This window comes from Mustela nigripes, chromosome 1 (genome assembly GCF_022355385.1).
Source record: "Mustela nigripes isolate SB6536 chromosome 1, MUSNIG.SB6536, whole genome shotgun sequence".
Classification (NCBI taxonomy): Eukaryota; Metazoa; Chordata; class Mammalia; order Carnivora; family Mustelidae; genus Mustela; species Mustela nigripes.
Window position 1 is genome coordinate 124,729,850 of NC_081557.1, and position 15,798 is coordinate 124,745,647.

The 15,798-nt window shown below is 43.8% G+C and overlaps 1 protein-coding gene across 5 annotated transcripts in view; it reads right to left on the minus strand.

Annotated features, from left to right (window-relative positions):
• Nucleotides 1-15,798, minus strand: part of ZNF827 (zinc finger protein 827) — a 166,302-nt gene that overhangs the window by 49,287 nt on the left and 101,217 nt on the right. For all 5 annotated transcript variants that reach the window (XM_059373278.1, XM_059373286.1, XM_059373302.1 and 2 more), the window contains exon 8: nucleotides 7,243-7,346. In XM_059373278.1, the coding sequence (XP_059229261.1) occupies nucleotides 7,243-7,346 (104 nt within the window). The remainder of the gene's footprint in view (nucleotides 1-7,242; nucleotides 7,347-15,798) is intronic.

A 15,798-nucleotide genomic window follows, 5' to 3' on the forward strand; every position in this document is an offset into this window, starting at 1 on the left:
CATCTGGATCAGGAAGATCCAGCACAAGGAAAATGTGCCCCCTCTGGCAAACAGCTGGACAGACTACAGCTCATCTACGTCAAGGACATCAAAGAAACGCTATCAGCAGTACAGAATAGCTTTCCAATCTGAAACACAACAGGAATCAGGTCTATCGGCCTCTGTGTCCCTGGGTGCAGGGCAGTAAGTTCATGCTACAAATGGAAATGTTCCTGCAGACTAAAAGGTGGGTAATTGAAAGACTGCTGTCCTCTTATCACTGTCGTCGTCTCTGAAGTGGACGTGCACGGAGATTCACGGCTTGGAGGTGACTGCTTGGCGTCTAGATCCCTCCATTTGTGAATAAGCCAATTAGCCCTAAGGAACGCAGAAACACTGTCATGGTACACGGCTTGGTGAACTTTCACAAAATTACATATGCATGCCGTTGGCAGCCAGACAGAGAAGCAGATCTCTCTGTCTGCTTCCTAGAAACCCTTCTTAAGCCCCTCCCCACCCACTACCACCCCGGTGCTGAATTACTTATGGTGAATGTCCTTCCCCAACTCTTAGCGGGGGTGGTGGAATTTCAGGAGTACAGACTCTGTTTTCCCCTGGTTCCAGCATTCTAGTTTGGGCCCTACAAAAAAATTAAAGGCCCCTGGGCTGAAGTTCCAAATGGCAGGGTTTCTGAAAAAGAGGGGATATGGAAGAAGTCTTGGAAGCCTTCTATTTTCTTCCTACTGCAAACTGGGCTAGATTTACACCTGGATTCTCCTGATTCCCAGTCTAGAACTTTTTCTTCTGCACTGCTGACCATATTCCCACTACCTTCAGCATTCCACGTTTTATCTCATCAGAGGTTTTTAGAGTTTTCTGAAACGATGCCTATGGCTCAGACAATCTATTAAAAATTACTGAGGGGCGCCTGGGTGCCTCAGTGGGTTAACTCTGCCTTCGGCTCAGGTCATGGTCCCGGGGTCCTGGGATGGAGCCCTGCATTGGGCTCTCTGCTCAGCAGGGAGCCTGCTTCCTCCTCTCTCTCTGCCTACTTGAGATCTCTGTCTGTCAAATAAATAAATAAAATCTTTAAAAAAAAATTACTGAAAATAAACATGAACTCTTTCTTTAATTGTCTTAACTGAAAGAAACATTTTAAGAGATGATGAGTATCTGATATCTAAGTATTAAAGGAAGAAAGAAAAGAAAGGAATGGAAGAGAAGAGGACAAAATTAGAATTACATGAATAAACAGCATATTCTTATCTCGTAACTTCTTTGAAATATCTTATGAAGAGGACTACTTTTTATTCCTGGCTAAAAGAGGGCAATCTGTCAGGGAGACTTCAAATGCCAAGTGTGGGTATGTGGGAGCAAACACTGCAGAGACACGTTCCCTTGGCTCACTGCCAGTGACACCACACCTGACTCAGTGGGCGGCGATGACGGGGCAGAAAGAGAAATGTATTGTGCAGTTCTGGGTTTGAATTCCAGTGCTGCCTGTCTCTCACCAATGGCATGACTTTGTACAAGTTATTAATTCTCTCTGCAAAAGGTACAAACTTCCGGCGACAAGACAAATAAGTCACGGGAATTAACGTATGGCAAGGTGACTACAGTTAATGATGTGCTAATTTTTAAGTTGCTGTGAGAGTAGATCTTAAAAAGTTCTCATCATGAAAAAAAAACTTGTAACTATGTATGGTGATGGTTATAACCTAAACTTAGTGTGGTAATCATTTTACAATATACATATACCAAATTGTATGTTATTGTTATGTTTATACCTTTAATGGAATCTTACATGTCAATCATATCTCAATAAAACAAGGGAAAAATTATTAAATCTCTCTGAACCTCATTTGTAAAGGAAGCATAGTTCCCATGTCTCAACGAGTTGTTTTCAGAATTAAATGGGATGACATAGGTCCTGTGCCCTAGTAACTACATCTGACCCTTCAAACAACATGGGGGTGGTTAGGGGTGTCGACCCTATGCAGTTGAAAATCTGCATATAACTTCTGACTCCCCCAAAACTGAACTACTAATATTGCACTGTGGACTTGTAGCCTCACCAATAATGTCAAAGGTCAATCAGCACATAGTTTGTATGTCATATGTATTGTATTCTTTTTTAAGATTTTATTTTTTTTTATTTGACAGATAGAGATTGAGAGCACAAGCAAGGAGAGCAGGCAGTAGGAGAGGGAAAAGCAGGATCCCCTCTGAGCAGGGAGCCCAGTGAGGGACTGGATCCCAGGACCCGAGGATCATGATCTACGCCAAGAGCAGACGCTTAAGTGACTGAGCCACCCAGGTGCCCCTGTATACTGTATTCTTAACAATAGTCAGCTAGAGAAAAGAAAATGTTACTAAGAAAATCATAAGGAAGAGGAAATACATTTCAAGTACTGTGCTGTATTTATCGGGAAAAAAAAAAAAGCTGCATGTGAGTGGACCATATTAGCTTCCTTCCCCATACACAAGGAATTTGTGGAATCAAAAAGGAGCTTAAGCTACAGCACTGTGGACACCAACAACACTCAATGTTCTATTGCTTATTTGTGACTTGTTCTGAATTTAAAAAGAATGTGCTGTATTTGAAAAAGGATTAAAGAAAACACTTTGCTATATTCCAGGACAGCTTTGTCTGTCCGTCTGTCTCTCTGAGCTGGTAAGGGTTAAACATAAATAAAGGTGACCGGCATACCTTCCTAGCGAGCAGTATGAAAGAGGTCATCCCTATCCGTCTAGTAGCAGGGTTGGCTGACGGTCGGCTCCAGGGGCGGGGGCGGGGCTGAGGGGGTCACTTAGCACCAGACATGCTTTATCTAGATCTCAGCCAAGTATATGAGATGCGACCCCTTGTATCAGATTGATGGGCAGGACAGAGGGAGGAAAATAAATCAAGAATTGGCCTGGTGACAAGGCCGGCCATTCCAAACCTGACTTTCTAACTTAACAGCAGATCCTGATGGACAGAGCAAGTTCTAGAAGGGACTCGACCTTCCCCACGTTCTTCACATCTTGTTTCCCTGTTCTAAACCACCACCAGCACAAGAAAAGGCGCCATTTTCTTTTTCAGGGGTGCTGGCAAAGAATGAGGGTGGGGATGGGCACATGTGATTGTTGGTACGTTTTGCATCATGAAGCTCTAAGCTCCCTCGGAAATATCCAACAGAAGTATGCGTGGCTCCAAACTCTGAGAGAGAATTCCACAGAGACCCACATTTCCCTTCACACCCACTCCGCTTGTGTTTTTGTTTTTTGGCTTAATACAGAGCAAACATACTGTGCCTTCAAAATCGTCATAAAACAGAATGGAAGCTCTGCATTGTCTGAACGGGGTACTGAGACGGAAGTTCTCCTCTCCAGAGCTTTGGCTTCCGGAAGGACGCCTGGCTAAGGGCGAATGGCCGCAGGTCGCACGGTCCTATGTCCACTCCTCATCCAGAGCAGCCCGCGGCACCCTGAGAAACAGCTGACCCCCACTCTTTCCTGTCTGAATGCACATCTTCTACAAAGTGAGACCACTACCGATTAGACAAAGAACCTTAGATTATACACAGCCTGTAACTGCCATCATTTCATTTCTTCTGTAAAAGGAAAGGGAAAGCACTTTCATTTCTTCAGTAAAATCACCATCAGCAACACCACCCCCCAGGGTATGCCCCGTCATCTATTCATGGCTTCCAGGATATCTGGTCCCCCCATCCCTCCAGCAGAAGGGGACAGCAGCTTTGAACTCATCATTTTATTAAGGATCCCTGGTATCACCTCTGTCCAAGACATTCACAGCAAGTAAAAATGTTAGATCTTGGCACGTGAACATTCTCTGGTTCTCAGGAAAGTCAGTCTAGAAATAGTGGCAGCACGGAAGGCCAGGACACCGTGAAGCTCTGTGTTTATTCTGTTTCTCTGGGACGGTGGCAGCTGTGTGTCTCAGATACCATCTGCCGAAGGCAAATGCCTAGTTAACTGTGCTATTCTCGATTTCTTCACAGTCCACAGTCCTACCCACCTCTCCCCACTTTGCTATTCCCCCATACCGCTTGCTTCATTCTCCACAGGCCTGAGACACCATCACAAAGTGCTGGAGGGATCCCTCTGGTCTGGAGCCATGGGACCCTCCACAGTGCCCTCATGTGGAGCACCTCCTCCGCCCCATGGTCTGACTCCACAGGTGTTTAGAAGAGAGTCTCATTCCCATTGACAGAGGGTCTATAAACACATACCAATATAGAGTGCTAATTAATGCTACGGTCTTCAGCATTTGCAAGGGACTTCTTAGATTGGAACCAGGCATGTTAAAACTTCATTAATTATGGTTTCTCCTCATTGGGAGTTTGAGACAATTCCTTGGGCTTATATTTGTCTTTGCGTTAGCTCTTCAAAGAAGAAGTTTACTAAGTAAATAAAGAACAGAAATAATATTTTAACGATAATGTTTAAAGTACTGGAGAGAAGATTCCTAAGGACACTCAGGTGTTTATTTACACACTAACAATACATTATTTTCTGCCTAGTCACTACCTGTCTCCTTCCTGGCTTCCCTGTTGCTGCACAGGCACTATTCCTCCCAAACTGAACGTGCTTCTTGCAAAGCTAACCAGTCTCTCAAACCACCGAACTCCTACCCACCTCTTCCTTTTCTCTTTAACGCATGCCGTTGTGAATAACACTGCCTTAGTGTGAGAACATCCCCACTGGACTCTTCTTACTGGCCACATCTCCACTGATTTAGCAATCTGCTGCCCACTAAGTCTTCCGGAATTTTCTATAAGAATCCGTGACTCTCATACCTTCAAACCTTAAGATCTTCAATTATAGCTTTAATTTCTTTATTTCCAGCATGGCACTTAGCAGAGTCCTGGAATAACTGTAGGTCCACAGTCTCTATCTGAGACCCCTGGGCTCTGATGTATTTGGGGATTCATTCTTTTCCTTATTTCAGAACTCTAATATGGTGCCCAAGACATATTTTACATAACACTCCCGTGGGCCTTCATAATCAAGCACGTTGATATTTCTATAACAAAATGGATGCATTCCACCGTTGGCGGTACATATGGGCTATAAATAGTCTCCCATTAGGTTTTGCCACCAAGTCACTTATTTAAAAAATTGTGGTTGGAAGAGCTTTTTGGATTTCAGAGTTGTGGGTAAGGGACTGGAGAGCTGCAGTAGGAATGCATTGGCTACTTAGTGCTATCCAGACTTGAAAGAGATGTTTGCTTGAAAATTCTTCCTATGTTCTTTTGTTAATTCAGATTGGTCTTCTCCACAACTAACCCAAATTATTGAGGCTTTTCCTTACAAAACATGTGTTCAGATTATGAGAGCTTTGTGATTATATGGCTGTCCTTGTCCTTTTTAATCGTTCTAATTTTGATTCCATTTCTAAAGCATTTTCACCTTGTTTGTTTTTTAAAAAGTCCCTTTTCAGTTGTCAGTTTTAGCAAAATATGAATATAGTCATTTTGCTTGTCCTCTGCCTGAAGGCTTTTTGAAGTATAGAGTGATTATCTCTCAGAAAAGTAGATTTACATTTCGAAAATCCCAGTTATGCTAACTTCCCACCCAAAACAAAAGTTAGCTTTTTAAGTGTGAGTTTATCTAATCTGTAATGCATCTGTCAAGCAAACCCCAGAAACCCCCTTTAGACACAGTTAAACACACACTGATACCGCTCTTTGAGGGCGGCTTGTAACTTGACCAATAAACCCTTCTTAAAATATAGCCAAGCCAAACATTAAGGCAGCAATGAGGGCTTGCTTATACATCACGGGATGCTGGCTGTATGGGTCACAGCACTCTGACGGCAGTTCCTAGGCAGATATTTTGATATTAGAAAGTCACAATCCATCACCTTAACAGAAGGGTGATAATTTGGGGACCAGGAAGATGGCTATTCAAAATGACACTTTGGGAAGTAAACAGTAGTTCAAAGAGCCCCTGTTTGAGAATGAAGACATCAACTAAGCAAAATTTCTTTTCACCTCTAGAACCAGATATTATGTAATGTGTTTTTGTGTAAGCATGTTCTTTATGGTGTTTGAATAGAAAAGTCCTGCAAAGCTAAAAAGCGTGTAGGTATCCGGACTCTTTGGGGATGAGAAGAAACGGATCTGTCGTCACAAGACTAAAATGTGACAAAGAGTTGCCTTTCCCCCCACTGTTTGTCACAAACCATTTCCAGTGACCTGTGATACCCCCAAGCCAATATTTCATAAGAGGCTACTTGGCTCTTTCTGAATTGCAAAATACTCAGATCTCCAGCCATCGGTGACACCAGGCTCCTTGGGTGTGTGGAGGACACTTGGACTTTATTCTCGCAGGGGTTCCTGGCCAACAGCCTTGCTGTGCGCTTCTCCTGAACTAGTAGCCTTGGTCTCCCACACTCTCCTGGACAAGTGAGTGCGTGGAGAGGCCATGGAGAGCTTCTGACATTCTCTCATGGCTGGAACTACAGTTACAACAGCAGGAAGTTTCCTGGCTGCTGCACTGGGGTTGGTGTGGGGGTGGGGGTGAGGGAACACTGGTGAGGAGTATGGGATACAGTGCGGTGGTTCTCTCTCATCTCATAATAACTCTGAACACACGCACAGCCCTGAGGGTTGGCCATGCTGCTGATAAGGGGACAGCAAACACATCTTGCCCTCTACCCTGGAAAGGAGAAATGAAAAAGGAAGAGCGGATAATAAATTAATTATGTATTGATGCTGAGATTGCAAAAAGGCGCATTAAATGGATATATGCAGATAGTCTGATTAAGAAGAGAGGTGGAATCCGGGGGGCAAGATTATCTTAATGAGCTGTGCTGCTTCCGTGGAAACCAAAGTGGTCTTTGTGGCCACCCACACCCCACCAGGGTCACGACCTTCCCTGCTGGCGATTAGTCTTGCCACTGCCCTCTTGCATCTTCCTGGCTGCCTGCCTGAAATACTAAAAGCGTGTAAAGCAAATTCTTTTCAGGTTATACTTCGCTATTTCAAAGAAAAGGAAATTTGCTACATGAAAGAAACATCAGCAGGTAAAGAACAATAAGTTCCTAAAAGGAAGAAGAAGCACTTTATTACGGCCTACACTTTATTTTAATAAACTTTTGCAGCTGTTTAAATTGAGTTTCTCCTCTTTTTTAAAAGCCTAGCTTCATATGAGTAATGTCCACATCTAGGCTGAAAGTAGCTGCACATTTACACATTTCAAAAAAGTCATTTTAAGCAACCAACAGCAGAAGCAAAGTCAATAATGTTTCCATACCTGGAGTTGATATTCTTCCGTGAAGGACAGATTCACTGGGTAGCAGGTCTTTTGAATTGGATGTGAATGGTGATTGTCTAAATGTATCTTCTGAAAAGAAAGGACTGGGGTGGGGGAGGGGGTGAAGTTTAGTAAATTAAAGTTATTTACATTACCCAGAGCATCTGGCCCCAAGTGCATTAAATCTACCCAAGTAGGCTAGATTTAATGCACACACACACACACATACATGTATTTACACACACACACAAACACATGAATGCAGGATAAGGTATTTTTTTAAATGGTGTTAAGAGAATATAAGAAGATTGTGCTTAAAATGGAGAAAGAGAAAAATCTATGACATCAGTCGAGCGCCATCTGTATATTCTGCTGGTTGGATTTATATTTAAGGTGACCATGTGAAACATCGTCTTTGAAACACTGTTAAACCCACAGTCAGGACAGCTGAGCCCTGAATTTTACTCTTGCTCTGTGTGTCCTGCCAGTATGTTGCGCCCAAATGAAGACCAACGGCCCGATTCAGAATCAGAAAGGCCTATTTGAGGTTCTTCCCAGAGGGGCGAGACATTTGCCCTGGCTCACCCACTTTCTGTCACCCAAGCCGTCAGGGCCAATAGCATGCATCAGAAGGACAGCAGGAGGCCTGAGTCAAGGGGCCATTGCACTGAAGGAGACAACTCACTCGTCCCCACAGAAGCTAAGACTGTGTCCTAGAAATGTCTCGGTTTGGAAGGAGCTAAGCCGGCTAACGGGGAGACCTTCATTTCCCATGAAACTGAGGCTCCTACCTGAGTGACTCTAAGTTTCCTGAGGGACTCAGCTAGAACGAGAATCAGGATGTCAGACACCCAGCCAGGGTCTTGCTCTACAACCACTGTGACTGCGAACAAAAAGGCTCTGGATGTTTTCAATCAGAGGATCTTAACCCAATGGCAGCATCCGCCATCCATGCCTCTAAAGTAAACTGTACATGAGTATTGCGATCCCATGTGAGAAGACCCCCGTTATCAGTGAGGTCCGACCTGGAGAACAGAAAGCCCAATTTATTTACAACAGAGGAAATTTAACGGACGGAACTGGTTCACAGGTGGTGGAAGGTCCACAGGGAGCAGTTATGAAGCCCAGAGCCACAAAGAACAGGAGCCACCACCACTCTGATGCTGGGGGGACAAAAGGAAGCGGTAAATGGAGCCTAAGGGCTGGGGACACCTGAGGGAGCCGGAGCTATGGAGGAGGGAGACGCAGCTCCTGCAGGAGACAGACGGAAAGGGAGTGCTCTTCCTTAAGCCCCACCCCCATCTCCCGCCAGGACTTCTGATTGGTGGAACCATCTGAGAAGCTAGGGAGAGGTAGATTGTAGGGATCTGGTCCCGGGCAAAACTGCCCATCAGGGGAAGGAAAAGATCTGAGGGCACACAAGACCAGGACTGCCATACTGGTGTTGCTTTTCTAAACGTGCCTCCAGGCTACAGTTGCTGTCATTAAATATTAAAAGGAAATATTAAAAATAAAAATGGGAGACATATATTTATTTTAAAAAACATAATTATGATTTTATAGGACTGTTAATTTTAATGCAACTTTGTGCAGCGTGCTTTTTAGTTATACCTTAAACATAAAACCATTTAAATAGGCTTAGGGAATGACCTGGCTATAGGCTAGTAGGTGAAGGGAAATGGGGAGACATTGTTTTATGCCAAAGAGCTCATCACTTGCAAGTGAAACAAAATACTAGAAAGGACAAGGCAATGCAGTACAGCGGCTAATGGCGTGTGCTTAAGCAGCTCTGAGTTCAAATTCCAGCTCTATGGCGTTTGGCTGTGTGGCCTTACACATAGGACTTGGCTTCTCTGAGCCTCCGTTTCTTGTCTATAATGTGGGATGATCATAGCATTCACAGCTCACAGAGAAGCTGTCAGCACTGAATAAGATGGTCCACAGAATATGCTTTCCCAGTGCCTGGCAAACACGAAGTGTCCAATAAATGTGAGCTACTTTTTATTTGTACCTCTGTCTAACTCAAAGAGGAGCATAAATGAACCAACTTTTCCTTACAAGTTGACTGAAAGCGTAGTTTTCTTGTATAAAGTGAATCAAGAAAAAGTCACTCTGAGTTGAAGAGCCTCTGACTTCTGGGTGATGAGGTTAATTTCCAACTCTTCCAGTAAGAAAACTGTTTATGATCAGAGGACCTTTAATGACTTAGACCATGGAGGATTGTGGGTCAAACCCAGAGTGTAAGGCTTCTTGATCCCTACCTCATTAGCTCAGGAGCTTCCAGACGAGGGGGTGGAGCTATCCTTGTGTCTGAGTGGATGGTTCACAAGGGGAACACCAGGACCTGGTCCCTGGGCACGGGATGAAGATCAGGCAATGGGCCTCCATGTTACTGGGACCCTGGCTATAAAAAGCACTGGAAATCTGAGAGTTTAGGGAAGCCCATGAACTCTTTGGTCAGAAATGTGGAGACTTCCCTCTGAGAGCATCACGAATCCCAAGAGGGGCCCCCTGACGGGCATCTCAAAATATTACCTATTTTGCCATGGAGAAATGTAGGTACTTCCCTCATTCCCTCGGTCTGACAGTAGCTATCTAGTGAGTGCCTAGGACATGCCAGGCCCTGCGAACATAATGGTCGGCCTAACCGGCTATGGCTGCAAATCTCAGGGAGCACAAAGACCTGTGTGAGGACATGAAAGGGAGCCGCATGGAGACTAATGCTGTGGAGGAGAGGGTATGCGGTGACCGTGGTGTTCTAGCCTAGCCAGGAAGGCCAGCCACGGCTTTCTTGCAGAAGCTGCAACTGAGCTGAGACCTGAAGGGAGGGTGGTCGGGATCCAAGAGGCTGGGGACATGTCCCCTGCACAGCCAGACAACACAGCCAGTCTGCGGATCTGGCAGAAGGCACACTCAGGAGGGACATGAGGCCAAAGCCTTGGGCATGCACACTGCGTGCAGGGATCATGACTTTGTCCCACCAGCAGCGGGAAGCCCTGTTGTACTTTAGGAAAGTGAGGGATGGACTAAGATTCAAGTTCCAGGAAGCTCTGGCAGGGGGCGGGGTGGTGGGAGCTTGCAGAAGACATGTCAGGTGGCCAGAGCAGTGGTCCATGTGGACATGGTGATGCTGGTGGTCAAAGGTTCAAACCAGCAATGACATGTGCAGAATGGATAACAGTGTAAGAGCTAGGGTAGGTAAAGACCACGGGTACATCTCAAACCAACCCTCAGGTTTCCAGGTGAACCAGGCCGAGGCTGCCGCACTAAACTCTGGGAAGAGCCTCCTAGGTTTTGCTAAGACATGGAAGAGGGTGAGCTCTGCACCCCACATGTTCTCTGGGACAGTGCAGATTTCCAGTGATGGGAGGAGAAAAGCCCTATTACCACCAAGCCACTCAGAAGAAATTGAGTTGAAAGGGAGACAATCACTGAGGGCAACAGCATTCCAAATAATCTTCTACCCCGGATGCAGCTTTATTCTGCATAGAACAGATAAGGTTTCTTGTGAGGGACAAGGAGTCACACTGAATACTAAAAAGGCACAAAAGGGCAAACAATGTTACGGGACAAGGAATCAATGAAGACACCTTCACAAATCAAGGCTGCCTAAGTGAGGTCTTATCCAGAAAGAGACGATATTAAGGTTAACAACAGAGAGCATGACTCTCGGGCCACATGCATAGCTGCAATGCTCTGCCCTTGTCTGCATTCATTCTGGGGGAGTGCCGTGGTTTGGCACACCGTTTTGCATCTGAAAGATCAGAGTCTGAATTCCATACTGGCCATTTAATAGTTAAGTGCCTTCTGGTCAAGTTGACAACCTCTCTAGCCTCAGGTTCATCACTGTAAAAAGCTTTAAATATGCCTTCTTTCTAAGGGTGCTGTAAGGGTTAAGGAAGGTGTTTCTGGGTCAAGTTCTTAGCACCTAGTACTTGCTCAATAAAATGTAGCAACTGGTGCATATATTGCTACTAAGTATCTGGCACTGTTCTAAAGTACTCTGTGTACTTCAAGGGCACTTAATCCTCTCAAGAGCCCTGCTACCATTATTATTATCCCTATTTTAGGGATGAAGAGATGCAAGCACAGAGAAGTGAGGTGATTGCCCATGCCCATGAACTGAGCCCCTGAGCCCAGATTTGAATACAGGCAGGTTGGCATCATGGTCTGCACCCTTACCCACTAAGCTATGCTGCCTTTCCTGTGATCCCTTAACATCCAGGCAGCTCATGGACAGTAGAGACCACAGATAGTCCTTGCAAACAGAGAAAGAAGAAGGAGGGCTGAAGGGGGGATCCGGCAGCCATTTCAAAATTATTTAGTCTTTACGTCCCTGTAGAAGATATGCCCCAATTTTCCAAAACTTCTGCAACCCTGAGGTCAGTCTGCAATCCCAAACATTCCCCACTGCCCACATCCACTGCTTTTGAGAGCAATCTCATCCCCGTTATGAAGCTTAAATGAAGAGGTCAGAGTAACGAGAAGCCTCTATTTCAGCACAGATACGAAACTCCTGGTGGCACTATGGCTACACAGCCATATTAATGTCTATTAATCTCGCAGCCACCAAGATTGGCATCTATGTTCAGGAAGTGGAGGAGAGATAACCAAACTTGGGAGTATGCCCTACATAGCAGGTGCTTGCTCTTAATGGGATTAGATCTCCAATGACATTGGTCATCTTCAACTCTGCCCATGTTCTGAAGACAGAAGACACTGCACTTGCAATTTCGCCCCAGGCGATGTGATTTTCAGGGTGCCCAGATGGTATTCCTTAAGCTCCTTGTCCTCTCTCATGCCTCATGCGTCTGTGAAGTGCAGAACCCACCGCTATTAGCATAAGCAGCCCAGGTCTGCAATGGACAAAGCCGGCACTGCGTTCATGCGGCAGGGTTGGACAGTGGTGGGAGAAGTGGGTGGAGAGGGGAGCTCCAGGACATGCCCCGCACAGAACAAACCCGGTCTGCCTCTCCTCAGGGAGAACAAGAACGGAAATACAGACTTTCTGATAATGCTCGACTTCAAAGCACATTGGTTACTGTCCTCCAACTAGTCACTTAGTCAGTTCCCAGTTCCTCCAGAAATGCAGCCAGCTTGTGACTGCTGCATGGCTCTCGCTTCCTGACTCCCCAGCTGCCTAAATTTTAGTCATTTCACTCTGAAAAAGCCTCTCCAACAGAGAGTGAGCTGAAGAAGAGGAAAAAGGGAAAAACTGTCTCAAAGTGATTTATTTCCAGTTAACATTTGTGGTAAAAAAGTAGCTAACGGAAGAGGTTGAAACTAAAAGGCAATAGGAGAGGGGATCACCTGTCCTCATCTAACAAAATCCCCTCCTGCCACAGTATATCGCCTTTGGCCCCAGACAAAGACCCCAGAACCTTAGTTCATGCACATAAATGTTCAGAAGCAGCATCTGGATGCCGCCTGTGTAGACTCCCCCATTACTTTTCTTGCCTTTTGCTACTTATAAAAGACAAAAAGTTTATCTATTCAAGTCTCTTTTCTGGATGTAAGTGCAATGGACCTTGAATGCATATTTTCATTTTTCTCTTGCAGAAAATCTAAGGGTTACAATACGGGGGAGCACCGCTGTCACTGTGGCTGGACAATTCCAGGCATCAGACCGCATGAATCGTAGGGTCAACAGCATGAGGCTGGGAGAGGAAAGATTTACAATAAATAATAAAACAGTTCGTAAAAGATTATGGCTGTAAATAGTGATACATTTTGCTAAGTGCCGATTGTGGCACAAATATTTCCACCTTTAACATCTGAGTGCCAACTGGGAGCTGTGTTTCATGCAGAACAGAAGTCCATCAACTTAAAAACCACCCCTCCCTGTGCACCAGCATTGAAACCAACACGTTACAGGAATTATTGTGTTGATGACAATAGCAAAATAAAACAAGAAGGAAAAGGGAAAGCAGAAAATGGATATAGTATATAAGAGAAAGTTGGGGAAAGTACTGTATTTTTTTTTTTAAGATTTTATTTATTTATTTGAGAAAGATAGTGAGAGAGAGCACGAGTCAGGGGGGCAGATGGAGAGGGAGAAGCAGAGATCATGACCTGAGCTGAAGGCAGACGTTTAACCAACTCAGCTACCCAGGTGCCCCAGGATAAAGTGCTATAAATAATGACACAATTATTTCAAAGGAGCAATGGAAAGCAAATATGTATTTTTTCCCCCCTTCTAAAAGACAATTATAACGCTTAGGACTGAACTTGGGAATGACCAGGAGAAAAGAAAGATTAAACAAGGGAAAGAGACTGCTCTGTAGTGAGTTTTCACTCAGAACCCGTAAGGATCTATATACTTCAGGGTAGAATGAAATTCTATTAGTGTAACAGTTTCAGACATACCATGCAGAAGTGATACTCTGACTTCATTTGCACATGTACAAACTTTTTCCTTAATGAATAAAAAACATGGTGTATTTTCAAGTTAAAGTACTTGATGGGCTATTCAGCTATGTCTCATGCAACATACGAGGTCCTCAGGATTTACGTCCAAAAGAATCTGGGTTAAGTTTTGTTCTGTTTTAAGGAAATTTTAAGAATAAGTGATCTGACTCAGATAATTCTGAGAAGCTACATATTGTGAAAGGTTTTGTGGGGCTCAACGTCTTCTCTCTCTAGCAGCTACCCACTCCCCAGCAGACCCCAGTCCCTGGGCCACCTCACCAGATGGCCTTGTTTACATGGCTTGTCTCTTCTCTACAGCCCCAGCTATTAATTTAAGTCAGTAAAATAGGAGCTTTCTGTACGGATATATCCTGTTTTGTTTTATTTTTAAATATTTTATTTATTTATTTAACAGAGAGAGATAAAGAGAGAAATCACAAGTAGGCAGAGAGGCAGGCAGAGAGAGGGGGAAGCAGGCTCCCTGCTGAGCAAAGAGCCCAATGTGGGGCTCGATCCCAGGACCCTGAGATCATGACCTGAGCTGAAGGCAGAGGTTTAACCCACTGAGCCAACCAGGTGCACCATATCCTGGTATTTTTAAGACTCAAATTCCATATATTAATCTAAAACCACTGAACTGGTCTTTTTAAAACTCTGACCTCTGAATCACTTCAACCTTGAGACACACCTCAGGAGTGACAAACAGTATTAACATCTTGAAGTGAGCAGGAGACACTGGCTGTAAAAACAATCTTGCATGTCTCCAGAAGCCTCCAGAAAGACAGGCAAGAGAACAAAGTGATTCCAAGTATAAATCTTACTCTCATTCAAGGACTTTCTGTCTGTGTGGAATATATATGTGACAGATTGAAATGGATACAGGTAACTTCCACATGGTATCTCCATGCATAGATAATGACACGAAAGGAAATGACAACAAACTGGAAATGTTTTCCTTGAACAAAACCTAGATCTGGCTAACAAAAACAGAAGACCGCCCTTGTGGAAGAACGAAAAACATTTTTTTTTTTTTTTTTTTTTTTTTTAAAGCTTTTCCCACATATTAAATATAAAAGATGGGATTATTCAAAGATACAGAATAGGGGTACTAGTCGGATTAGCTTGTACTATCTTCTCAACATTTCCTCAAGTACTTTAAGGTCAGAAGAAACTTTCTGAGAAACTGAAGTAGGTTGTGTGAAAATATGCCCACAACTGAACAACAAAACATCACCACACTTTCTTTTTGATTTTTCAGTTTTTATAAAAGGTCAGTAACATTATTTCATTTTCAACTTGATTTTCATACTTACTGCAAGAATTTTTAGGAAGTACTTATTTTTTTTTATCTCAAATACCACTGGCCTTGATTAATTTCTTTGCTAATAATTTATAATGAATAATAGATGCTTAATATATTTTTATATATTTGCATATCTATGTGTTTTATAACATTTATAATGATTGTATTTGAAATACATTAAATCCCCAGTTCTACAGATCTCTGTAGAAAAATTTTTAGTACTGGGCTACCTGGGTGGCTCAATCAGTTAAGCATCGGTCTTCTACTCAAGTCATGATCCCAGGGTTCTAGGATCGAGCCCCGTGTCAGGCTCCCTGCACTTAGTGGGGAGCCTACTTCTCCCTCTTCCTCTGCCCCTCTCCCCTACTTATGCTCTTTTTCTCAAATAGATAAATAAAATCTTGAAGTAAAAAAAAATTAAAACACTTTTTTTTTTAAGAAGATTTTTTTTAGTACTTTACAAAACCCTAGCTAGGTCATTTTGCTACAGTATAACAATTGCTCTGTCACCTTGGACTGTATGTGGTCCTCCCAACTTCCAGCTTGGGCCCTCAATTCCATTTTGGTTGGGAGATTAGCTGCTGCTTCTCACATGGGCCCGGATATTAACATTTTAGGTATAGCAGTCAGTGCCAATTTTCCTAAGAAGTTCTAGCAGTCTGTTAAAAAGGTAATCATCTATAATGAAAGAAAACCATTTTAATGGCGTTCGCCAACACTGCCCTTCTCTTTGCAACACCATAGAAATATGGACCCCCTATTCTTGAATGATTTTAATGCATTTATTTTAATAAAAGAATTTGAACATGGGGGTGGGGACGAGTGCTCAGGACTAAAACTCATTG